The 25,388-nt window shown below is 47.7% G+C and overlaps 1 protein-coding gene across 9 annotated transcripts in view; it reads left to right on the top strand.

Moving 5' to 3' along the window:
- Nucleotides 1-25,388, top strand: part of FRMD5 (FERM domain containing 5) — a 265,056-nt gene that overhangs the window by 220,588 nt on the left and 19,080 nt on the right. For all 9 annotated transcript variants that reach the window (XR_016020851.1, XM_019725329.3, XM_019725326.3 and 6 more), the window contains 6 exons: nucleotides 2,386-2,490; nucleotides 7,047-7,089; nucleotides 7,318-7,396; nucleotides 15,469-15,566; nucleotides 17,675-17,798; nucleotides 20,592-20,679. Coding sequence is in view for 8 of the 9 variants with exons in the window: in XM_019725329.3 (XP_019580888.2) it covers nucleotides 2,386-2,490; nucleotides 7,047-7,089; nucleotides 7,318-7,396; nucleotides 15,469-15,566; nucleotides 17,675-17,798; nucleotides 20,592-20,679 (537 nt within the window). In the remaining variant the exon portion in view is untranslated. The remainder of the gene's footprint in view (nucleotides 1-2,385; nucleotides 2,491-7,046; nucleotides 7,090-7,317; nucleotides 7,397-15,468; nucleotides 15,567-17,674; nucleotides 17,799-20,591; nucleotides 20,680-25,388) is intronic.

Raw genomic sequence — 25,388 nt, 5'->3', positions numbered from 1 at the left:
GGTCAGTGTGAGTGGCTGGCAACCAGCGAGAGCTGTTGTGAGCTGCAGTAAGCAGCGACCAACTGCCTCAGCCAGCGGGAAGGCAGGGTTCATAATACCACCAGCATGGGCCAGGGAGCTGTGTCCTACACATCTAGACTGAAAAACAATGGCTTGAACCAGAGTTGGGAGGCGGAAGAAGGAGGGGGGAAAAAAGATATTTGCTGAGAGATTTGATATCCTGCCCTAGTTTCTCCTTGAATTGTATAGGGTGAGCCAGCAGAAGGGGAAGAGGTAAAGTGTAAACCTTCCATGGAATAGGGCCAGGCCCTGTTGTAATAACCCATGGCCTTGGGCCTTGGTGCAGGTGAGATACTTTGGATCTTATGACACAATCTTGATTTGGTTGCAGAATGAGACACAGACCCAGCAGAGATGATTATCTCAGCTGTGGAGACCACTGGGGACAGGCCCAGAGATCAATGTCTTGCAGACCTCCAGATGTTCTGACAGTTTCTTGCAAGTCATTCTCCTCCCAGCTCATCCCAGATACCCAGGCAGGTCCCTGAAGGAGAAGGTTATGAGTTTAGAAATGGCCTAATTTCCTCACATTTTGCAAAACTTTTTAGCTAACCTCTACTTGTTATTATTCAGTCATTTATTCAATAAATAATTATTGAGGACCTACCTGCCATATGCCAGGCCCTGTGCTAAGTTCTGGGGGAGGGCTTCTGCTCTCATGAATATTATAGCCTGGAAAGGGAGCAGACAACAAATAAACAAGATAATTACAGATTACTGTCAGTGCTGTGAAGGAAATAAACAGGATAAATGAGATAGAAAGTAACTGGGAGGGGCTATTTTATAGGGAGGACCTCTCTGCAGAGAGGACATTTGAGCTGAGCCCTCAAGGACAGAAGGAGTAGCCATGGGAAGCTGGATGGAGGGAGAAGCCAGGCAGAGGGAATACAAAGATGCAGAGGCGGAAAAGCTTTGGAGCGTTCAGGAACAGACGCTGTGGTCTGACAGCAGTGAGGAGAATGATTTGGGATGAGTTCAGCAAAGAGGCAGGAGCCAGGTCGTGTAGGGCCTTGGAGGCCATGATCAGAGTTTGGATTTTATTCTGAGAGCACCAGGAAGCCACTAACAGTGTTAAGCAGGAGTGGTAACGTAATTAAAGATCGCTGTGTGCTCACGGCTGCCTTGTTTGTAATAGCAGATTAGAAACACATTCCATCAATATAAAGCTGGGTAAATAAATTGAGGTTCATTCCAGTGGTATGCAGCTGTTAAAAACTGGGCAGCGTATCTATCTATATGAAGGATTCACAAGGTACCCTAAGTAGGGGGAACTATCCCAATAAACAGAATACAGTACAAAATATGCCGCCAGTGTTGTTTTTTGTTTTATAATTCAAGCCTGGTTTTTTGTTTTGTTTTGTTTGGTTGTTTTTAATTGGGGAATATGGGGAACAGGGGGTTTCTCCAGGGCCCATCAGCCCCAAGTCGTTGTCCTTCAATCTAGTCGTGGAGGGCGCAGCTCAGCTCCAAGTCCCTAATATTCAATATCCAGTTGCTGTTTTCAATCTTAGTTGCAGGGGGCGCAGCCCACCATCCCATGTGGGAACCAGCAACCCTATTGTTCAGAGCTCGCGCTCTAACCAACTGAGCCATCCGGCCGCCCCGCTGCTAGTGGATTTTTAAAAGAGGAAATGTATGTGTTATAGGCTTGCCCATGTGTACAATACCTCATTAAGGATATACAAGAAGCTGGTAAGGGGTTGCTTCGGGTGAAGGGAACTGAGGCACAGGGTGAATAGGGTAGAAGGGAGTTTTACACTTCATGGTACATCCTTTTGTATGTTTGAGATGCCTGTATTATTCACCAAAGACATGTCTACATTGTGGTCACCCTGGTTGCTATGTGGAGAGAGGACGAGAGCAGAAGCAGAGAACCTGTTAGAAGGTTCTGGCTGTGGTCCAGTTGAGAGATGGTGGTGGCTTGACCTACGGGATTGGTAATGGGGATGAAGAGAAGTGAATGGATTCAAGATATCCTTTACAGGCAGAGCCAGCTGGACTTGGCGTATTCCACTCGGACATTCCCTATTCCCAAACTGACATTCCCTAGGAAAACTTTGTGCCTTAGAGATGGAACTGGGCTCACTTAATTCTACTCTGACTTCGCTGACATTTTTGTGGAAGGAAGGGTTCTTGGGCCCCTTCCAGGTGCTAAAAGCCTGAGAATTCCAGAGAGTATCTAATGTATCACAATACGGAGGACATAGTTAGGGACATGTGCCCCTTGCATAGCCTCATGCAACTGTTAGGATTTTTTATGACTCTTCAAACAAAGTTCCACTGAGGAAGCCCTCTCATTTCTCAATGGAGCTTTTTTCTTTGCAGAGAGATGCCAAAGGCCAGTACCTGTTTGACCTTCTTTGCCACCACCTGAACCTACTTGAGAAAGACTATTTTGGGATCCGCTTTGTAGACCCAGATAAGCAGCGGGTAAGTCAATATTCAAAGCACAAATGGAGGAGAGGGTTGGTCAATAAGCCTGAAGCTTTGAGCTGTCACTCATAAACAGTCAGGGACCAACTAGACCTTGCAGTTGGGTGTCATCTCTTCAAATCATATTATGAGACCTGAAGACACCTTAGTCGAGCTCACCTAGTGTGCCCATCGTTTTACAGATGCTGAAATGGCAGCCTAGAGAGCTACAGTGATTTGCCCAAAGTTGCCCAGTTGGAGGCAGAGCAGCTGGGCTAGTGTTGCGGTCTTGGAGCCCAGGTGGCAGGCTGAGTACCCTTTCTAGTAAATGGGCTGAACCACATAGTCAGGTTAGAAAGGGCCTCACCTGAAGTGCCACACCAGCCCAGTCTGGGGAGGGGAGAGAGCCGAACTGATGTGGGCCTTTCAGCACCTTGCAAAGCTATTATACAATTCTTATTCTGCCCTACACAGCATGGGCGGCTCTACAGATACAAGGCATTGGCAAGGGCTGTGATACTCCTGACAGATAGAGGAACAAGTCCATTCTCCCCCAGCCCCTGCCCACCTTTCCAGCATCACCTCCCTGCTGCGGCCCAGCCAGACAGTACCGTGACCCAGACATGTCATCCTCCTCTCTTGTCACCTATACAGTTCCCCTTGACTGGAATATTTCTTACTTCTCCACTCTCGACACTTTTTTTCTGGCTAACTCCTTCTTACACATAAGGTCTTAACTTAGACTTTACTTCTTCCAGAAGTCTTCCCTAACCCCCATTCTGAATAAGGGGGCATATGTACCTCATATGCCCTGTACCACCCCTGTTGTAGCACTTACTACACCATGCTGTCATTGTCTGTGTGCAAAACTCTAAGTCCCCGGAGGGCACAGACTTCATCTCACTCATCGCTAGACCCCGGGAACCGGCCTGGGGCCTGGGAGGTAATGGCTGTTTAATAAATATTTGCTGGCGGAGTAATGAGTGAGTGAGTTAAGGGTCAGTAGTGCCGTATTTCTCCCCTCTACTTGCCCAGCTGGCCTGCTAGCGACACCTGCAGTTTCTACAGCTTCTGACCATCAGCCCTTTGCTCTCTGTGGGATGGACTCTCTGGCATCCCCGTTGAACTGGGAAAGTATGTGGAAGCATTCAGGCCTCCCTTGCCTACACCCTGCCTACGACCCATGCTTGCCTACCACCCTCCACAAACATGATCGCTATGAAGCCCAGCACCGCCTCTCATGGCTCCACTAATTTTCTTCCCAGCTCCACACTTGGGCTTCATCTTTGTCACCATTTGGGAGCCTTGAAGGGAGCCCCAGAGGGTGCAGCCTCCCAGCAGCGCCCAGGGCCACAGAGAACAACTGAATAGATACCCCCTCACCAGAGTCACATGCTGTTCTGTTTTTCGATGCTCTGAGTCACTGCCTCTCCAGATCCCATTGAGGGTGTTTTGCTAAACACATGAGTTTTAAGAAAGAATCAAAAGGACCGTATCCCTTTCCTTTGACAAGCCCTGTCCCACTTGGCTGACATATTTTGTTCCTCCTGGCTCGACAGAATTTTGAGCATTATGAGTATTTGGGAAGTAGTGTCGAGGTCAGCCCCTCCCCCTGTGGAGGCTCCACTGACTTGACATAAATACTGTCCTTAGCTCGGGTCCACAGTAGAAGACCCCAAAAGTGCCACGACACTGGGCAGCTACATGTCCTCACATGCTAGAGTTGTCCATTTGACTATATGATGATGAACTATTTTTACAAAGGGGTTTTTTGTTGTTTATTTTTCAGTCTAAACTATTTCTCCTTAAGAAGGAAGGCCAGTTACCCTAAGTTCTCTTCATCTCCTAAGTAGAGTGGCGTACGAAGGGAAAAAAAGGGTAAAATGTGTCTTGTTTATTATTTTTAAGTTAGGTCCAAATGCACTTGAGGAGAATAAGAGAATATGTTGAGGTGATTAAGATTAAAAGCAGAAGGAGATAGAGAAAAATAAGGAAATAGGAAAACGGAGAAATAAACATTTATGGAGTGGCTGCTGTGTGCCGGGCTCCGCACTGAGCACAAACCTGAATCTTTCAGCCAATGGGCACTGGGCACCGAGCTGCACCAGGCTCTAAGCTAAACGCTTCACCTATGTTATTTAATCCTCACCGCCGATGAAATGAGTATTCACAATGATATTATTCGCTCTCCAGATGGGTACATAAAGTCTCAGACAGGCTAAGTAACTTTCCCATGGCAGATGGCAAAGCATGTCTCCAGCTCAGACCTGTCTAAGGACCTGTGTGGTTTTTAAGGTTCCTTGTTGAATTCATACCTGAGAGCCTCTAAAGCTATGTGATTCTATGCCTTTATTAAGGGGTTAAGGAGCAGGGAGGCTTGAGAGGGTACTTGAGAGTTGTGAGGAAATGGACCTGTAAAGAATTGCCATCCCAGATCTATTGATTCGGGGTCGAATGGAGGAGTTAAGCTCCCCGGTTCCTCGGCCCTAAAATAAACCTCCTGCCCCGGGGCACCAGGCAGTCTGAGCCCCGTGTTCACATCCATCCCACCACTGCTTGCTCTGCAGCGGTCTCCATGAGTCTGGGAATTCTCCTGGCCCTTCCTGGGGGAGCTGCCCGCTCTCTACCTCTCCCCTGTTCCTGGCTCAGGCCCAGGGTCTCAGCCTGCTCTCAGCCTCTCCTTTCAAGCCTGTAGAGTCTGAATATTGTGCCAGACTGGCCCATTCTCCTAAATACAGGAGCAAGTTTCCCTCTCCAAACTTTCTTTTGCTCTTCTCCTGACCCCTCCTCCCTAAACCCTGTTAACAGTTGGCTAGTGATTCTGGGACCCAGACTGAGCCAAACAGATGCAAAAGGGACAGCTTTCTACTCCCTTCTCACCCCCATCCTAACCTCCTCCAGCCTCACTTCTTTCTTCAGCTCTCACTTTAGTACAAACTAAAGTCTTCTCTCCAGCTCTTGCCAAAGGGAATAGTCTTTTTGTCACTCAGTTCCATCTGCCTTCTGCTGATAACGGATCTCACAAGTCATTCCTCTTAGTTTCTATCTTTAGTTTATTTTAATCTGTCACTAGAATGTCTAGGGGTGGTCTTTCTGAGTCCCAGATACTTGCTGTGTTCTCCTCCCTGTACAAAGTTCTGGTGTGTTCTGAAAAGACAGGTCTCCTCTACCTTCACCAGCACAGCCTGGAAACCCAGTTGTTTCCATGCAATTTCACCTCTTGTCTTTGCTTCCCTGTGAAGCGAGCCGCAGTGGGCCGTGTAATGTGAGAAGGACCTCTTAACCACATTGAGTGGCTATAATGAGTTGCCAGCCTCATGGGAACTCAGATCAGAGGAAGCAAGAGAGCAAGATGTCAGCCCAGATTATCCATGTGGAGCTGACGGGAGAACTGGCTCTTAGTGGGTCCATTAACTGCATGACCCACGGCCCAGCCCAGAAGGTGAGAGCTGGGAATCAGGGGAGGCCAGGATGCCGTCTGCGTGGCCCTGGCTGCTTTCCTGGCCAAAGCGAGAACTCTGCCAAGATGTTACACTAAATGAAAGTAGCCAGAAAAGAGGGAGTTGTGGACCCAGTTCCTTCATCCATTCCATAGCTGCACATTGAACACTATGCTGGGCATGAGCGTACAGGGTAAACAGAACAATTTTCTGCCCTCAAAGAGCTTATGACTAATGGTTTTAAGTTACACCCAGGTAACCAAACTCCAAATAACAGTAGTTCTAGCTCTCTGCAAATTGTCATGGTTCCTGATTAGCATAAAAGCAGCAAATATCAATACTGCATTTTATAAAGCATCCATGTAGAACTTGGAAGCAGATATAGAAGGGTCTCATTGCTTCCTTCCCCCAAACAAGTGTCATGGGGTAAAAATGTATTGCTACTATGTCCGGCCTCTATGAAAATCCAAAGGAAACAGGATACTGTCGTACACATCGGTTGTGGTTAGTTGTCTTACGAGACAGAGTTTAAACATCCCTGGATGCCAAGAAATCCTGAGCATGTCTCCCTAACACGGGTTGGCAATCTGTGTTACTCAAACAAAGATGGAATACACACCAGCCATCCCTGCCGTCTCACCACTTACGAAATTCAACTTGTCACTACTTTGAAGAGCTGCTACCCATAGCCTCTGTCCCCACACTCCTGCCAAAAAAAAAAAAAAAAAAGTTGGCACATAGCATCAACATACACATCCTATTAAAGTCAGTGTTTCCCTACTCAAGCCAGGCGGGGCTTTATTCCCATCACACATACGTGCATTCACTTGTACCTCCTGGTATGCCAGAAACATGGCTCAGAACTTTGGCACCCCACTTTGGAAAGTGGCCTTGCCAGGGAAGCCCAGAAATGGCATCTGAAGCTGGAACTCTTCTCCCCTTCACAGCTGGTTCCCCACGGAGCTTATTTCAGAAAATCATATCACTCTTTACTCTCCAAGCCTACATATCACAAGCTTCTGGGCTGCGTTCACCCTGGGCTACAATCTGTCTGGTTATTTAAATTGGATAAAACTAGTTATATTTGACACTGCTTCTCATTAGGATTTTCTTGTTCTGTGTTCTCTGTTTCAGCATTGGTTGGAGTTTACAAAGTCTGTGGTGAAGCAATTGAGATGTAAGTATTCTCCAAGAAAAGACTCCCACCCCTGGGAAGGGTGGCATGAAACCTCCTGCTTACATTATAGTAAGTCTTGGTAATTTTCCACTGTTCTGAGTATAAGTTGCCCTAAACATCTGAGGATCTTCTTCTGAAGGTTCAGAGCCTGTGCATCCTGGGGGGGAGGGGAAGCCAGGCATCTCTGGGTGAGAGGGTCTTCCCTGATGCGCTCCTCTTTCTCTACAGCCCAGCCTCCATTCACCATGTGTTTCCGTGTGAAGTTTTACCCTGCAGACCCCGTTGCCCTGAAAGAAGAAATAACCAGGTGAGGCTGAATGAACACACCTCTCTCAGCCACTAAGACCTGTTGGAAAGGATAGGAGAGAGGGACTGTCAAACCTCTCAGATCCTCTAATTTGGAAGCTCCTGACTTTTATAGGCAAGGAATTCATCCTAAATGTAACCTCACTTCTGTATTTCATTTCCACATGCTTTCTTTGCTCTCCCCCTCAGTAGAATTAGAACAGAATGAGCTCCTTCCCTTCAAGTGTGAACTGGTCATCTGCAAAGGGCTCTACACTAACCAATTAATCAAATGCATTTTTTCTTTTACCTGTGACGTAGCTACCGTGCACGTCTTTGGAGAGGGCTGTGTTGCTGCTTTTTTCTTTTTCTTTTTTTTTTTTTTTTTGGGGGGGGATGTAAATAGATCCCAGTGGCCTAATGTACCTGGGAAATGCCAAAGCATGACACTGAAAGACGAGCTGGGAAGTCCTGAGGATTTTAAATCCAAGTGGGTGAACGCCAGTGTGCTGATGGATCAGGTCTGTGATAAACTCGTCATTGTGGGCATTATGTTGTGTGCAGAGCAGACGGCTGCAGGAAATGAATCCTATCTCATCCAGCACCACTTGAGGATGAAAAAGTACCTCTGTGCCCACAACCATCCTATAAGAGGGTCAATGAATGGGCGCTTCGAAACTTCCCCAGGGTATTTTGTGTCTCTGAACCAAACTCACTCTAACAGTAGTGCCTCAGAGATTCAGGAACTCTCTGTAACAGGAATCCTTAATTTTTACATTAGAAAGATCTAATGTTGACATAAGCCAAACCTTGAGGTTCCTTGTAGAGGGTGCGGTCACAGGTGACGAGGTCACGCCAGGGAATCCTAGAGCTGAGGAGGAGACCGCCCTGCCAGCTCTACCCCCTTACTAAAACCTTGGGGACAGTGAAGACTGAGGTGAGGCCATTACCAGTCATTTAGACTGTTTGTCCTGTACAGCATGGAGATTTACTTCTAGACCCTGAACTGCTTGGGACAATCCCAAAGAAAGGAATGAGAAGGGAAGACGGAAGGAAAGAAACATAGGAATTATTTTCACTTCCTATTCTGAAGCGGGATGCCACTACCTTTATTTACATCAGGTAAAAGGAGCAAATCTTCTTTGAGAAGGAAAATAAGGAAACGGGGAGAGAGGAGGGCAAGAAACAGGAACAAGTGGTACAAAGGAAGCAAAGTAGGACAGGGAGGGAAAGTGGCTGCTTCACACGGGCCCTGGTAGAGAGTGCGGGCAACCTTACCGTCAGGTCAGAAGGATCAGGAGGGTGGGCTCCTCCAGGTGTCGGGAGCAGTGTACACCCACCTACTTGGAAACACCGAGGACGGGGAGGTGTGTAGTTGGAACCAAACCTCATGCTCCTGACTAAACATAGAAACTACAGGCTCTGCTCATCCACGTGGAAGTGGATGTGACTCCCACTTTGCTTCTGAAAATCAAGCTCATCCATATTAATGAGCAGTCCTGTAGCTTTAGGCAGAACAATGAGGGTAGAACCACTGTGTTTGCAACTTAAACAGAGATGAGTTTTGGCAAAGCACTAGCCTGCCTCACTCATGATCTCGAGTGTTTGCCTTACTTCTGAGCACACACCTCTCTCTCTCCCTCTCCCTCTCCCTCTATCCTTCCCTCCCTCCCTCTCTCTCTCTTCCTCCCTCCTTCCCTCCCTCCCTCTCTCGCTCCCCCTCCCTCCTTCCCTCCCTCCCTCCCTCCCTCCCTCCCTCCCTCCCTCCCTCCCTCCCTCCCTCTTTCCTTCCCTCCCTCTTTCCTTCCCTCCCTCTGTCCCTCCCTCTCTCTCTGTGATGATGCCAGGGCAGACCCAGAAGTCTGCACCCCTGTCCACACGTCAGAGCAACTTTACCACATCTTTGCTGAGAGTCTAGCACCTCACCTTCTAACACCACACATCAGCATCGCCTGGTCCACAACTCACTGGACCGACAGTGGGATGAGAGATTGGTCTAATACAACCCAGTGAGAACACCGCAGACGTACGGCTTTCTGATTTGATTAAAGGACAAAACTATATAGTTACTTGGCCCTTAGGAGGAACTCTTAACAATACATTTTTCTAAATCAGTGTCGCTGCATAATGTTAATGTACAGACCCTCTTACCCAGCAAGCAGCATTGACCTGGGAGTTCAGATCCTAATTTGTCACTTCTTGACTATGTGGCTTTGAATATAAGATATGTAACCTGTATGACCTTCAGATATACTAATAGCTACCTGGTAGAATTGTTGGGAGGATTAACCACTGTACAAGGTCTTGTACTTCTTACTATACCCCCCAATAAGCCCTGCACTGGGCACAGGCTTGATATCTGTGTACTGCCACATGGATTACGTGGTCCGTGGACCCCAAGGGCTCTGCATGGGGCACAAGTACAATGAGCGCTGGCTTTTCTCCTTTGTTTGTGTGAAAGGCACTTCTGTTCTGGTTATCCCCACTCCCTGCCTGTCCCCTTTCCCTGCCAGCAAGAGTGCTAACACTGCAGCAGTTAATACTTGAGGACACAAAGAGAAAGCCATTCCAGGTAGTCACCCAAGTCCTGGTCAGCGGCGGGAGGAACGTGGCCAGGCCTCTCGCCAAGCCAGCAGACTTCAAGGGCACTGACTAGTGTGTGAGCTCCTCCTCCCTCTGTATGCAGTTGTGCTGACCATTGTCGACTGTTCTGCCCCGCTCTCCATCTCACCAGCCTGCCTTCCTTCCCTGGAATGCAATTTCCAAGCCTTAGCAAGCGTGTGAGCTGTAGGTGCCTGGGCCTCATTGGAGCCTTCCTGCCTCCCCTCCCCAAGGCATTCTGTGGAGGCCTCGGAATTAGCTGCATCTTTCTCCTCATTCACATCCCTGCTGCTCTTAAGAGAGCAGGTACCTGCCCTGGCCTTACTCAATACCCATAATTCATTCCTAACTCACAGTCCTCCACACCACTTTCCTGCCAAACTAATTTAGCTGTCAGTGTGTTTTTTCTTAGCAATATTGGTCCTAAATTTCACCACCATCTCAGCCATTCCCGTAAGGCCAGGCTGAGAGGAGGGGATGAAGTAAGGAGTAAAGAACTATGCTTCAAATTATCTCTTGGACTCTTCCCAAATGGTAAATTTAGTTGCCAAATCCCGATTAATCTCTTTTGTCAGTTTTCAAAGTAATAAATAGATTTTCTTGTCTGAGCTAGAGACGAGGCAGAGAAAATGGGGATTAGGCACCAGATTTAGCTCTTAACAGGGACTGCAGGTGTATGAGTCTTTGGAAAGAGCAAATGGTAAAAGGAAACTGAGTACAAATGGGTGCCACCTTCCAAGGAAGCAAGCTGCCTGACACATGTGTGAGCAGGTGCTCAAAAAAATGTTAATAGAAGAAAGAAATATATGCATGAATGAATGCAGTTTTTAGGTTATTTATTCCTTCAATGAACATCACTTGAGCCCAGCTTAGGCTAAGATGGGTTGGCGAACTTTTTCAGTAAAAGGCCAGATAGTAAGCATTTTAGGCTTTGTGTGCCATGTGGTCTCTGTCACATCTACTCATTTCTGCCATTGTAGACAGAGCAAAAGCAGCCATAGACAATATAGAAAGGAATAAGCATGGCTGTGTAAAACTTTGTTTCATTGGAAACTATGCTGACAGGCTGTAGATTGCTGACCTTGGGCTAAGAAATCAAAAAGACCTGGGTTCAAATTCCGGTTTTTTTCTTTAACTGCCTATGTGACAAGGCAAGCAACCATGTCTCTAATCATTCAGTTTCCTCACCTTTGAGACAGGGATAAAAGTCAGTAGTCACCTCATAGAGTTGTGAGAATTAAGTGAGAGCGTGTGTGTTAAACTGTATGGTGTGTATGTAGCACACAACACGCGCTCAGTAAATCGTTAGTTATTTAGTTTGTCATCTGTTTCTTCCACTGGAACGTGAGCTCCGTAGAGCAGGGACTCTGTTCTGTCCCCTGCTGTACTCCCAGCGCCCGTGGCAATGGCTGGCACTTGTACGTGCACAGAACTATTAGGTTGGTGCAAAAGTAATTGCGGTTTTTGTAATTTTTTTTTTTACCTTTTAAACCACAGTTACTTTTGCACCAACTTCATAGAGGTCTGGATGGCTGGGTGCGGGGGAGGGTGAGTAGGTGAGCTAGGCACAGGATGTATCGGCTGTCGAGAAGAATATTGAAAGTAAATAAAGCCTAGTTTGACTCCAAGGAGCTTGCAGCCTGGTATGGACGGAGAGGACATACTAAACATGATTACAGGTTGGGAAAAGGACGGTAGAAAATAGAGGAAGCCGGGGGCAAAGAACCTAATGAAGGGAAGGTGGGGCCAAAGGATCTGGAAAAAACTCTTCAGGTGCTGCCAGTGCTTTCCAGGGTTCAGAACCTTGAATTCTGGAAATATCTGTGGATTCATCCCCACCCTGTGAGATCAGAAAGCATAAGGCCAAAGCCAGTACCTTGGAGAGACGTACATGTTACAGAAAAACTCAGGTTTTCCCTGGCCGTCTCGGAGGCTCCCACTCATTCTGCCTTTGGGTAGTTCTGCCTCACACCCCCATCAACATAGGACAACACAGGCATGAAAACAAAATGAAGGTGAGGTAAAGCCTCTTGAGGCCAGAAGACAGGCAGAGTTTACCACCCCCATCCCCACCATCCCCAGCCCCCCCCCCCCAAAGTGGCGTAAAGGAGCCAGGTTGTTGTCTTAAATCTGGTCTAAAGCTATTTCTTGTTCGGTTCCAAAGAGGATGTCTCTCTGATGATGAAGAGTTCTCCTGCCTTCATGTAGGACTCCTCTCTCTCTAACCTGCTAAGTAACTGAATCACCACAGGGGTAGAAAGAGCATCCGCCCTGAGTCAGGAGGCCTTCCTTGATTCTGATCACTGTGTCACCTCCGACAAGTCACCCTACCTCTCTGGACTTCTACTTCCTCAGATACAAAATGAGAGAATTCGGCTATTCTGAGGCTCTGAGATTGCGTAACACAACCAGCCTGTACATCGGGAGCTGACTGGGCTGGGTGACCCCAGTAAGCTGATCCCTGGCCTGGCAACACAGTGGCCCTGGTGGCAATGCCTCAGGCAACACGATAGTCTTCCTTAGGCCCATGTGTGGCTGGGGGGACCACGCCAGGGTCTCTTGGATATAGAGCTAAGGCTGCTATGAATCATATGGGATATATGTTCATGACCAACAACCCTGAGTCATTGGTTTCCTCCTTAAATGAACAAAACATGAAGCTTGATGGAAGCCGCTATGGCAGGAAAGGAAAGGGGGGACCCCTAGTGCAGCTCTCTCCCTTGAAGCTGCCGGTTGATTGTTTCATGAGCTCATCTCTTCTTGTTCTCTAAAGACTGTGGTTTGTTTCTTTAGGTAGTTAACTTGCCCTCCCTTCCCCCGCCCCCTCCAGTAGCTGTGCCATAGCCTGGCAATGTTGCCATGCCTTACGCTTGACCTCCCTGAAGCTGTCCTTCCTCCAGAAGTCTGAAGAACCCCTTGGAAAGGCTTGTTTCCTTCCCAAGTGGAAAGCCTTGTTTCCTTTCCAGCTCACCTGAGGCACCTGTCATGCACCTATCAATAAGGATGCCTCATAATGACCATGGTTCTCAGTGTTAGGAGGAGCATGTCACCCTTGGGTGGGGAAAGAGAAGATCAGAAGCGCTAGAGGGGCTTTTTCAAACCCAGGAGCTCCCATACACACAGATTCTGACGTGCTCCCCCGGGGAATGCTCTTCTCACAACACTGAGAATCAGAGCCTGTTGTCCCTTTGAAATATCTCCTTTAGTCCAGTATGTGCTGTCCCTGAATTTTTGGACACAGATAAGCAGAGAGGTGTGGGAGGAGTGATCAGTGAGAAAGGGGCAAAAGGTTTGCTTCCACATCCTGCCAAAGCCTTTGGAAGGTAGGAGTTGGAACAGCGAGAGGCAGAGAAGTCCTCTCCCTCTCTCCCACACACCGTGTGGCATTTCACTGTAGGAAGCAGAGTGAAAACAATCTTGATTCGGTGGCTCCATCTTTATTCACTCAGTGTGGTTTCTTTTTCCTTCAGTTTTTCTTGGCAACACTGGGGCAGAGTGGGGTTGGTGATGGTGGTTGAAGTGAGAAGGGACGTTCTTATTAATTTCCAGAGTATAATGCTCCCCTTTGGTTTGAGGAGGGAGTCCCTCCTGATGTGGTTAGAAGGATGCTTAAACTTTATATACAAATCACGTAGGGGATCTTGTTACAATGAAATCAGTAGGTCTGGGATGGGCCTAATATTTGCCATTTCTAACAAGCTCAGATGATGCTGATACCCGATATGTGGGCCACACTTTGAGTAGCAAGGCTTTAGGAGAGAAGCTTTTCATTTCTGTTTGTTAATTACTTGAATCACCAAGTCACCTGCTGGTACCTCTCTCCACCCTAGAAGTTGCACTGTCAACGGTCCTCTTTCTTTTGAGCATTTTCACGTGATCAGGTGATCCTGGAATCTTCTGTTTCATTCTTGAGCCTTGAAACAGAAGCAGGGGAAACTTCTTGTTGTTCAGAGAAGGCCCGATTTCCGTTTGGCTCAGACAGATGGAATTTAAGGGAATTTTACTACATTTCCATGACTGCCCTATAGGGATGCTATGGTTATCTGTGGCTGTCTAAAGAAGTGCCACAAAACTGTTTCTGTGGGTCAGGAATCCAGGAGTGGCTGAGCTGGGTGGTTCTGGCTCAGGGTCTCCCATGGGGTTGCAGTCAAGAGGTTGGCCAGGGCTGTGGTCATCTGAAGGCTAGACTGGAGGCGTCACTTCCAAAATGGTGTACTCACATGGCTACTGGCTGACAGTGTCAGTGCCTTGCTCGCTATTGGCAAAAGGCCTCAGTTCCTCACCACATGGACTTTCTGTAGGGTTTCTTGAGCATCCTCAAGCAGAATGAGATCCAAGGGGAAAGAGAGAGAACCAGGAGGAAGATGCAGTGACTTTGTGACCTAATCTCAGCTGTCAGACACTATCGCTTCTGTTTTATTCTGTTTGTTAGAAGTGAGTCACTAAGTCCAACCCATACTTAAAGGAAGGGAATTAAGCTCTGCCTCTGGAAATGAGTACCAAAGAATTGGCAGGCACATTTTAAACTCCCACAGATGCCCCCTGGCCAAGGAGCCGCTGTGGTAGGTGACTCACTGAAGGGTTTCATACCCCTGGCTTTTGCTCTTCTTAGGACACTGTGAGGTTATGAACACCAGAGACCCCACTCTTTGTAAAGATATTTCAAAACAGAAAGTTAATAATTCCATTGTCCTGCGACAAGGTCCAGTGAAACTCCAAAGCAGTTACAGTGCAAGGAGGGCAAGCATAATACAGAGACTAAGCGCCAACCTCAGGAGTCCAACAGTCCTGAATTTGAAGTTGTGTGTCCATGTGAAAAGCACTTGAGCCTCAGTTTCTTTATCTTAAAATAGGGGGACATGGATAATAACAGTACCTCTCTTAAAGTGTTATGTGAGAATTAGGTGAAATATTGCACGTCACGCGCATAGCCCCTGGACTGGCAGATAGTCAAGTTTCTGTGCTTCTTTCACCGGCGCCCCTTCTCATACCTTATTCAAATTCTGAGGTCCCGTTGAACTCTGCCAGTATTTGAAGGCTGTTCCACAGATGGACAGATGCTCTTGACAAGCCAAGGCAGCGTTCTTCCTTCAGCTAGTTCCTTCACCCACTGTTCTGCTTCTTAAGAAGGAACGTCAGCCAGTATCCAAGGAGGCCCAGTCGGTCCCTGTCTCCCAACATAGGTTTCTTTTTTGGCGCTGAATTGACCCAGACTGGCCCCTTCCAAAGCCCAGCACTGGGAGCAACGACACTTTTACCAGGAAGCGTCTTTTCAGGTTTGAGCTACAGAAAGAAACTGACAGGTTGTTTTGAATTGAACCTCAAATCAGTTCAGGGCAAAGTACTTGAAAGAGTCTTAAGGGAAATGGGAAATGTATTTGTTCTGTGGTATGTTTTGAAAACTTTTTTAATGTAGTAAAAGGGTCCTGACAGAGATTTTGTTTTTAAAGCAACCCAAGAAATCCTTTATAATTCACTCTGTTTTCTCTCCAGGTACTTAGTCTTCCTACAGATCAAAAGGGATCTCTACCACGGCCGCCTCCTCTGCAAAACTTCAGATGCCGCCTTGTTAGCGGCTTATATCCTTCAAGGTAATGACTTTTGACAGGATAGATTTGCTTGTCATGCCAAGTACTGATTACATTATTTCGGTAATCACAGATGACTACTTCTTGGATATACATAGATATATCTAACTTGAAGCAGACTCCAAATTAGAAGACTTTGCCTGGACTCCATAAAGCTGACCACTCAACCCTACATTGTACCTGAGCTTTCTCTGCCAGCCCCTTCCAGTCATTCGGACTGTGTTTGGGGGGGTTTCCCTGCACCCTTGGTTGATAAAGTTGCTGCAACTGGAGAATAATCTGAGTCCATTTTTTCCTATCCCTTCATGCAAATCTCAAAGATGTGAGCATTTCCAAAATCTTCAAAGCATCTTGGAATTCTGGTATCTATTTCAGAGCTCTTTCCATTCAGAGTGCTCAAAGTTGAAAATGTTTCCAAGTAACAGATACATTTCCCCACATGCTAATAAGGTAGAGCTGCGTCTGTACCCAGCTGGTGCCCAGACTGGCTTTTATTTTTTTTGCAGAAGCAGTACGAAAGGTATGCACTCTTCATATATAATTCTCCTTTCATGACATGCAGGGGGCTCCTAAATGCCACTTCCTAGACTTCTCTTAGTCCTTAGCCCTGAAACTGTCACTGGATTGTTTGGGGCCGTAGCACTAAAATCATGACGTTTCCACCAGTCCGGATTCTCTGGACTTCTTAATTGGAAGTCTGTGAACTCCAGGAAGCTATTTGGTGAAGAGAACCTGGAAAATCCTTGCCAATAGGAAACGAAAGTTCTTCTGGCAAGAGAAGTATCACAGCTGCATTAAGAATGTAGAAGCCAGCCCATTACAACTTTGACTTCTGAGACTCCTGTTTTTAAAAATCACTTAAACAGGGAGGTGCTTGCCAACTCTAAGGTACCCAAAAATGTCCCTTTCAATTTTAAAGGAAAACCTGGTCCAATCTAAGTGAAATTTTAAACTCTAGTCTTCCCGTCAGTTTACCCTGACAACCATAGTGAATTTTTCTTTTTTTTTTCTTTAAGGAAGTAATTGAGGTCCAACATCGATGTTTTCCACTTAGAGCTTTCTAAATAAAATCATAATAAATGACTCAGTGGCTCAAGGTCACTCCAGACTTTAGGCCCAGGGAAGCTTTTAGTCTCTTGCTAAAGGATAGAAATTCCCAAGTGTTTTGAAAGCACAATATTCAGCTGTGAGAGGAGGGCACATTTTCCCCTTAATATTTACTCCTCCCTCCAGACTTCTCTGTGCACTGGTTGTGGTTCTCACTAGAGAAGGAAAAAGGGCAACCACAAAGCAGCTAGAACTTCTTAACATACTTCCTCTTCACATATCTGATGTTCCCTGGGGAGCATTCCATGTGGAGAAAGCTGGTTCTCACCTAGGAACACACCGTGGAGAGCACCATCGGCCCAAAGTTCACTTAGCTAAGATCTTAACAGCTTTAGGGATGGACTCTGTCTGTGAATGGCTGGAGAGAGCCCCACCCCCAGCTGTAAGCCCTGGTGCTGCTGACCTCAGTCGCACTGTCTGGTTACAGCCAGTCTTCCCCTCTGCAGTCTTCTCCAAGGCTCCTAGCACCTGATCAGCCCTCAATGAATATTTAATTTATTCACTTGCTTTGCTTTGATTTGATTTGGAGAGTTGAGTTCTGAGTTTGGGTCATGGCTCATTCATCAATTTGCTATGTCCCTGCTAAAATCCTCAAAGCGAAATTTCCGATCTGATTCAGGCCCAAGAGGTCCTGTCTTCCTGATCAAGCTCACAGTGTCCTGTGTTGCCACAAGGCACATTGGTCCCAGGCCCTCTTCTCATGGCTGAATAGACAGGACTGACTGTAAGCTTCTGCTTCTTTATTGCAAATTTACTTGTGGTGCCCTCAGAACACGGGGTCACTCTGTTGTCTCTCTGCTTAGACTTGGCATCAACCCAGTGTGCACACCTGGGAAAACAAAGGTGGGCGTACTCCCGAGAGGACCGCCTCTGCCTGGCACTCAGACAGGTCAAGGTCTGCTGTGCTTTGCAAATCTGGAGTGTGCTTTAACTTTTGTTCTGTGTTCATCTCTTGTTGCTTTGCCAATGTTCACAACTGTTTTCCTCTCCTTTCCTTTTGCAAGCGGAGATTGGAGATTATGACCCCGGGAAACACCCTGAAGGTTACAGCTCCAAGTTCCAGTTTTTCCCTAAACATTCAGAGAAGCTGGAAAGGAAAATTGCTGAGATTCATAAGACAGAACTCAGGTGCGTGACACTCAGTTCAGGCCCAGGACACTGTCCCACAGCCAGAGCACACATGCCCTTTGCTGCTCCTCAGACCCAGCCTTCCTGATTCTGGGTGGACCATTTTCAGTGATCCACTGACAGCACAACACCAAGCCGTGTGGGCTCATTCTCCACGGAGATGGGTGTAGGTTGAGACTTAAAGACGAGAGACACTGTATCATAAAGAAAACAGTGAAGGAGTAGCCTCAAAGATATTTGCTTCACCAAGATAAAGGAAGAGATAGGGGGGGAAAGCATGAACTGGGGAAAAGGAGAAAAATATAAAGGACACAGCAGAAGAGAAAAAAGATAGGAAGGGTTGAGTGGGGCTGTGAAAAATGAGCAAGCCTCTGCCTTCAGGCTATGACAGTGTGGCTCCCGGGCCAGTGGGTGGGACTGCACAGGGCTGGCCTGATTTATAAATGCTATGGATGCCCTGAGAGTACTTGGGTCGGGCTGTGTCTTTAGCACTGCCTCACTCAACCCCACACCCATGCACAGAGGGAAGGAGGGGAGAAGCAGCTGGAAGCAAGGGGATTGTCCTCAGATTCTCTTAGCTCACCCAGAATATGCCTAATTCCACCAAAGAGCATTAATGCATCCTTTCACCCACATGAAATAGGACTTTCTACAAAGATTGATTTAAAAAGACAACAGTAGGGTGTTTCGGCTCTACTTTGTGTGGCACACTGGAGCACAGATTCCCCAAACTGATAAACTTTGAAGAAAAAAGTTACATACAATGCAGTGTTGTAGAATAAAACATGCCATCCTATCAATTAATACATTATAATTTTTAAAAAATCATTGTGTAACTACCAAAATATTTGTGTAACTATCTTTCTGGGGAAGAAAAATGCCCCAGGGGTGGGGGTGTAAAAGATATTTCTAATGATAATATTAAGCCTAAACTAGTTCCTACCCTGACCCCAAATCCCTAAAAAACACACACACAAAAATCTTCATCCTCACCCAAAGATTTCACCAACAAGTATGTCCCCAAAGCCTCCTTAGCCTTTGTAAACAGACCTCCTGCCCACCGCACAGGGTGGGCAGGACTCGTTCCCAACCCACCCAGAGGAATGGACACCTATCAAAGGTGGAACCCTAGCCTCTTCCCACCCAGCTCCCTGTGCAAGTGCGGCCTTTCCGAGGCGACCGGACTCCTCCCATCTCTGTTAGGGAAGTAGCGGCCCCTTGTGGTAAAGGTCGGAATACACACGGACCTGTGTGAGGGCTTGTGCTTCATTCAAGGGAGAGAGCAGGGATGTGCGGGGCCTCCCCTAGGGGGCTGCCAGGAGGGTTTTAGATGTCAGATCAGTGGGGACAGCCTCCAGAAATCTAGTAGAAGGCAGGGTATCCCCCAGAAAATGATGCCCACTTTGAGGGCCCCGGAGGTTTGAGCTGACTCCAGGGGTGGATGGAGCCCGCTGGGCCCTTCCAGCCTCCAGCTGAACGAGGAAGCTCCTAGGAGAGGGAGCGGTGCTCACCTGCCTCCAGTGCCCCGCCCTGGGCCTGCTGCGCTAGCCTTTTCCAAACACCGTCCCTCTGTCTTGGCACACTGGTAGGTGTAGGAGTCTGCAGCCAGCATAATGCCTACTTACACAGATTCAGCCTCATGCGCATAATGTAAAACTGTGCCTGTTTCCTGTCTCTGACTCTAACCTGAGTTCCTCAAGGGCCCAGACTGTGCGCTAAATTTCTTGGTGTATTTTACAGCAGGCGGCACAGAGGCTGACACATAAGGTGCTGGTTGATTGATGCCTCTCCTAAAGGCGGGGACTCTGGCCTCTTCCTCGCTTGGGTGGCTTTTCTTCCTGCCCCGCCAGGTTCCTTGAGGCAAATGATGAACTAGAAGTAAGCAACTTTCAGTCCTGCCCATCAGCCAGCAGAGTTGTTGTTGACCTCACAGACTGCCCACCCCTCCTCACACTGAAACCAACCCCAGTGTAGAAGTATGTCTGCTTCACCAGGGCTCTGGGCCCCGAGGGAGCCCCATGGTGATATTGCCACTGGTCTGTGTTGAGCTCCTCAACACACCTGCTAAAGAGGCAGCCAGGAGGGGGTGATGCTAAAGGCCCTTTCTTCAGATGGCGTGGCACCAGGGCTGGTTCCTTCCTTTAGCTCCTTCTTTTTTCTTCATAGTCATCGCTCTGTGGACAGAGCTGTAATGGAGGCTGGGGAACACAGCACTGTCTCTTGCTGCGTCTCGCCGTCCTCCATTCCCATGTTCCCTCTTGGTAAACAGGGTTAGGCAGCACCAGCAAAATATAAAGGCCCCTGCTTTGTATATCAGTCTAGATCAGATCACGGATGAAAAACCCATATAGGTTTTTTATAGGTTGTGTTTTGTTGGCCCCCATAGTATTTAAAATCATGAAATACCACATAAAAATCCTTATCTCTGACTTCTCTTTAAAAATCACATCTAGCAATGCTGGGCCCTACATTCCCACATGACTATAATTTTAGAACTGAGGAGCAGCTGCCCTCATTCGATGGGGTAGCACTCCCCAATTTGCCACCGTCCCCACCACTCCCTACTGTTTTACACTCAGCCCATGTCATCCATTATGTAGCCTGCCTCCCCCGCAAGGCCTCTGAGTTTTTGACCGTAGACAGGAATCTCTGAAGTTGGTCCTAGAACAGAGCAGGGAGCACACTGGATGGGAAGAACAGAGTGTGAGACTCACCCTGAGCACTTAATAACTCACCTCAGAGAAAGCTTTGGGAATAGGAAACCCTGAAATCATCTCATTTTCCTTATTCCAGTGGTCAAACACCAGCAACATCAGAGCTGAACTTTTTAAGAAAAGCACAGACATTGGAGACATACGGCGTGGACCCTCATCCGTGTAAGGTAAGAGCGCAACGGCGGAGGCTGCTGACCTTGCCTCCTCTAGGCATGTCCATGCCCTCTGCCCCTTCAATCGCTGCACGATTAGCCCTTCTGGTGACAGATGCCAGAGACAATGTCTCATTTTGCAAACTCTGGATTCCATGCTGCATAATTTTGTGCTGCCACATCAATGTGTGAAGCAAAGTCCATCTAAATAATAAATCTGAAACGGGGGCTCCATTTGGGCCGCAGTGGGTACCTTGGTAGAAATGAAGAGAGGAGGAATGTAGCAGCCCCCCCCCCCCACGGAGAATGATCAGAGGCAGCTCAGGGGACTGCCCACCCTTCCCTGACCCGTAATCTAGTTTCTTTCCAAGAGTGGGTTTTATTGACTACAGCAGCGTAAGTCACTGCGCAGAACTGCAGTGGAGTCACATTTAATTCCATTATGTGCCTGTGAGGGTGAGACGGGAACCAGCCAGGGAGGCTCTGCCCAGAGGAAAACCTCTGTAATTACTCACATGTATCTGGCATTTTGGAGATGAGCTCAAGCTGCCACAGTCACTGCGGAGAGCAGTGGAAACCCGTGGGCTTTTCCTGTCTCTGTGGCCACATCCCTCCTCTTTGTCTCCACAGCTCAGGTGCTTTGACACTCCTAGTCTCTGTCTTCGTTTCTCCCAATGTTTTCCTCTCTCTTTCTACTACTGGAGAGACCCCGGTACCGCCAGTGAGGGAGACAGTATCCAATGGGAGCAGGACACTGACCTTTTCTTCCTAATAGGTGAGGGAACACCGTGTGTTTCCAACAAAAATTAAAAGAATAGAATAGAAACCAAGGAACCCAGTGATGTGGGCCGGTGTTGTTTCCCTTGGCCTCGTGGTGAGGTGATGGTGATTTGTTCTTGCATAGGACTTAAGGCTGAAACTTCAAATATGAACTCTGAGAACATTCTGGCATTCAGAAACCCTAGGGAAGGTGTGCCCCATCCCCACAGTTCCCTGTCCACCAGCACAGCCTACTGCCAGATAACCCCTGTGTTTTTTTGGGGGGCTGGCACTGTCAGAAAACACATTCATGCCTGTTTATAACAAAAAATTGACACAGACATTTATAAATGAATCAGCAAAGCTTCCTAAATCATGCCCTCTGCATAACTGATGTAGTTTAACCTCCACAAATTGTTCAAATACTGTTGGGAGGGGGCCTGCAGAGGGCTGACGAGAGCCTGGGAGTCAGCTGGCCTCAGTTCCAGGACTGGTCCCCTACATACTGGGGCTCTTGGAGGCTTTTCTGAGCCTTACTTTCCTCATCTGTGTGAAAGTACACAGTAGGTATTCAGTAACTGCTCCCTGAACTGCTGAGTCTCTTAAGGACTTTAAAGGAAAGACACGGCTGCCTGAAGATAGATATGGTCGTCAGAAGGCGCCAGGCACCTCTGCTTTTGACTCCAAACCTGCGCTGTCCCCTTAAAGCCACACAGTGCCCAGCTCTTCTGAGATGGGTCCCTGGGCGGCTGTCTCCTGACAGCACATGATGGGTGAACAGTGAACCTGGCATGATAACTGAGTGGAAGTGGGTAGGGATTCTCCACTGTTGCCCGTGGGGGTCTGAGACCTGCAGACCGAGCCTGGTGTCCAGCCCACATCCATGTTCACCCTAGGACGGTGGGGTTCCTGTTTTTGATGAGTTTGTCCATCATCGGACACAGAGGCTGCAGGAGGGAAGAGACATTTGTGGCACCCTTTCCATGGCAGGCCCACTGGAATCCTTTCACGTTATTTTCTCATTTAATCCTCATGCCAACCCTGGGAGGTGGATATTGTTCTTCCTGGTTTATAGATAAGAAGATAAAAGTTCCAGGAAGCCACAATTTACAAGGCCCTGAGTGGTAAAGCAAGAATTTGAACTCAAGTCACTTCCCATTATGTATCCATAAGGAACAGAAGCCCTCAGGGTACTTCCTCTGGGGAGAAGGTGAAAGCGGTCATCGCAGTGGCCTATACTTCCAGTCCTTTGTTCCTGGGCCCTATACTTCTTGCCCACACAGAGCCATGTCAGAGCCCTGCTATGGAAACCCACACACGGGCCCTCAGCTCGTCTCATCAGGCTCAAGCTCAAGATTTCCGCAGCCTTCCTGAGCAAGAACAGTTTGGGAGCCTTTACTCTTGTCATTAAGTAGAGTCACTTTGGTGATATGCTACCAAGCACTCGCCTTAATGTTGCTACAAGGAGAGCTGAAATAAGCCTGAGCACTCGGTGTAATAAATACTGATGATTTCTATTAACAGAGAGGCAATTACTGGGCCCAGGGAATCTGGGGCATGCAGCCCTGGGGAGAACAGAAGAAGAGGCATCGTTTTGATAATTAAATGAGAGCAGAACAACGCTTTGGCTGAGCTCTGTTCTCCTGGACTGATTAAGAAGCTGCTGTTCTTCCTGTCCATGCTGATGGTTTCTTTCTGCCCAGTGTCCTTGCCTGGCCCTGGGACCAGGAAGAGGAGATCCTACCAACTCTGGGTCGGACAGACGGAGGGCTCCAGGAGCTCGCTGGTTTACAATAATACCCAAACTCTGAACTTGCACAAGCTGTCCTGAGCTCTCTGCCTCTCCCCTCAGCCCCCAACTCCTGGCAAGAGCCCCAGCAGACCCAGCCTACAGCTGCTGGACGAGGAGAGTGGAGCAAACCTCAGACAGCTCAACTGTACCTGTTCCCAGCCCTGACCTCTCCTACCTCAGAAGCCACCATCCTGTTCCTTTCAGGGGGCCCTGGCACTGGTTGTTTGCCCTGGGTCTCCTGCAGACTCGGACTGGGGTTTATGGAGTGGTCAGACCTGTCACAGAAACCAGCCTTATTATGAGTCATAAGGATACCACTTACTGAGAGCCTGTAGGCACTTACATGCATCAACTATCTCATTTAATCTTTCCAACAACTCTGCCAAGAAGATACTCCTGTCCTCTTTTTAAGATAAGAACACTGAGCTTCTGAGGGACTAAATGGCATGTCCATAGTCACTGGTACAGACAGTACTGGGACTCAAACCTGGACTTATCTGCGTCTCGATGCTGTGCTCTTTCAGTTGTCATTCATGATCTTCCTTCTGGAGAGGTGACATTTCTTTAGGAGCAAAGCTGGACTCAATTGCCAATTCTGACAGAGGACAAAGACCTACGAGACTCCTAAAATCATCATATAGAAATTCCATGTAAGTTCACCAAGTGATCTTAGGTCTATTCTTCGGAGACCAGGAGAAAACTGACTTCAGCAGGATCTAGGTTGGAGCAACCACACAAATAAAATTAGTGTCATTCCTCTGCCCTTAAAACAGGATAATTACTTTCATAAGCCAGCCACCTAGGCTCCTCTCTCACCCCCTCCCCAGCGCAACAAGCTGCCCCTGACCTCAGAGAAACAGAACAAGGATCAGTGATGCCCTTGCCCTCAGGTGGGCCCCTCTTGGCTGCGCTGTGGGGAGAACGTTAGGTTTACTGCTGAAATGAAAAGCTTGGTTAAAGCCATCTAAGTGGCAAGTCTCTGCCAAGATTTCCATTTCCGGGCTGTCATGGGGTGACGCCAAGCCTCTTACTGAGCGCCTCCGCCGCCTCCTCATTCTCATTTCCTGTGGCTGTGTCTAAGTATATTGAAACCGGGTGATTTTCATGATTGACTTACTGTAAAGGTTCCCAGCTACAAGCTCTTTCAGGAATCGGCATAAGTGTTTGGAAGAGTGTGGGGAATCTTCTTCTCTAAGGTTTTTTTAGGAGTAATAGAGGCTTCACCCACCCAGATTGAATTAGTTTAAGTCATGCTCTAGAGAGGGGACTGGATGACCCTGAAAGGTGTAACAGCCAAGAATGCTGTGGTCCTCACTCTGTCATACCCAGGATGCCCTCTGGGGCAGCAGCAGACAAAAGCCGGTATCCGGACTGGATGGTATCCAGACATGGAACCTGTGGGGATTGGGCAAAGGTGGCCAGATGTCCCGACTTCCAAGAACCAGTCAGTGCTGTGATTTCCAAAAACCCTTTTCTGAGCAGACTGATCGTCTTAGGGTGAACCTTTCATGATACTGAACTGAGGGTGGTTTCCATGAACCTGTGAGAGACTCAGTGCAAATGCATCCCCACTCCCAGAAAAGCACCACTGGCCAGGCCCTTGGCAGTGAGTCATGTAGACCATCAGATGGACATACAGTTTTTGAAGTATGTATTGTTGTCCTTAGTTTACAAATGAGGAAACTGAGGTTCAGAGAAGTTAAGTCACAGAGCAAATAACACACAGAGCTGGGGTCCTAAATCAAGAAAGAAGCTCTTTCCACAGGATGAAAAATTGAAAACAAACTTTTTACCTCAAACTGTAAAAGCGAACTAAATTCTTTTGACTGCTAGCTAATGGAGAGTGCAGCTGGCGATATCCGCCTGTGGCTGTCAAGACCTGAGTTTTTATTCCGCCTCCCAGGTCCTTTAATGGCTCGGCCCTGTGGGTACTGATTTCATCAGGATGAGAAGGGGACAGGTTACTGTTGTCTATGTCACTTCTCTCCTCGTCCTCATTTTCTTCTCTTTTTGTCATATAATTTGTCCTTTCTCACACAAAATCCCAAGGGCAGGCTCACAACAAGAATGATGTGCTAGATTGAAGAAACTGGGAAAGTTCCAGAGAAGATGTCAGCAAGGCTGCCTGTTTGTGTTTTCAAGCTGGTACAGGTGTGAGGTTTCTCACTGTAAT

The sequence above is a fragment of the Rhinolophus sinicus genome, chromosome 3 (assembly GCF_057876585.1).
Source record: "Rhinolophus sinicus isolate RSI-liver-muscle chromosome 3, RSI-T2T, whole genome shotgun sequence".
Classification (NCBI taxonomy): domain Eukaryota; kingdom Metazoa; phylum Chordata; class Mammalia; order Chiroptera; family Rhinolophidae; genus Rhinolophus; species Rhinolophus sinicus.
Note: the sequence above shows the minus strand (reverse complement) of the source record. Positions and strands in the feature narration are given on the sequence as shown.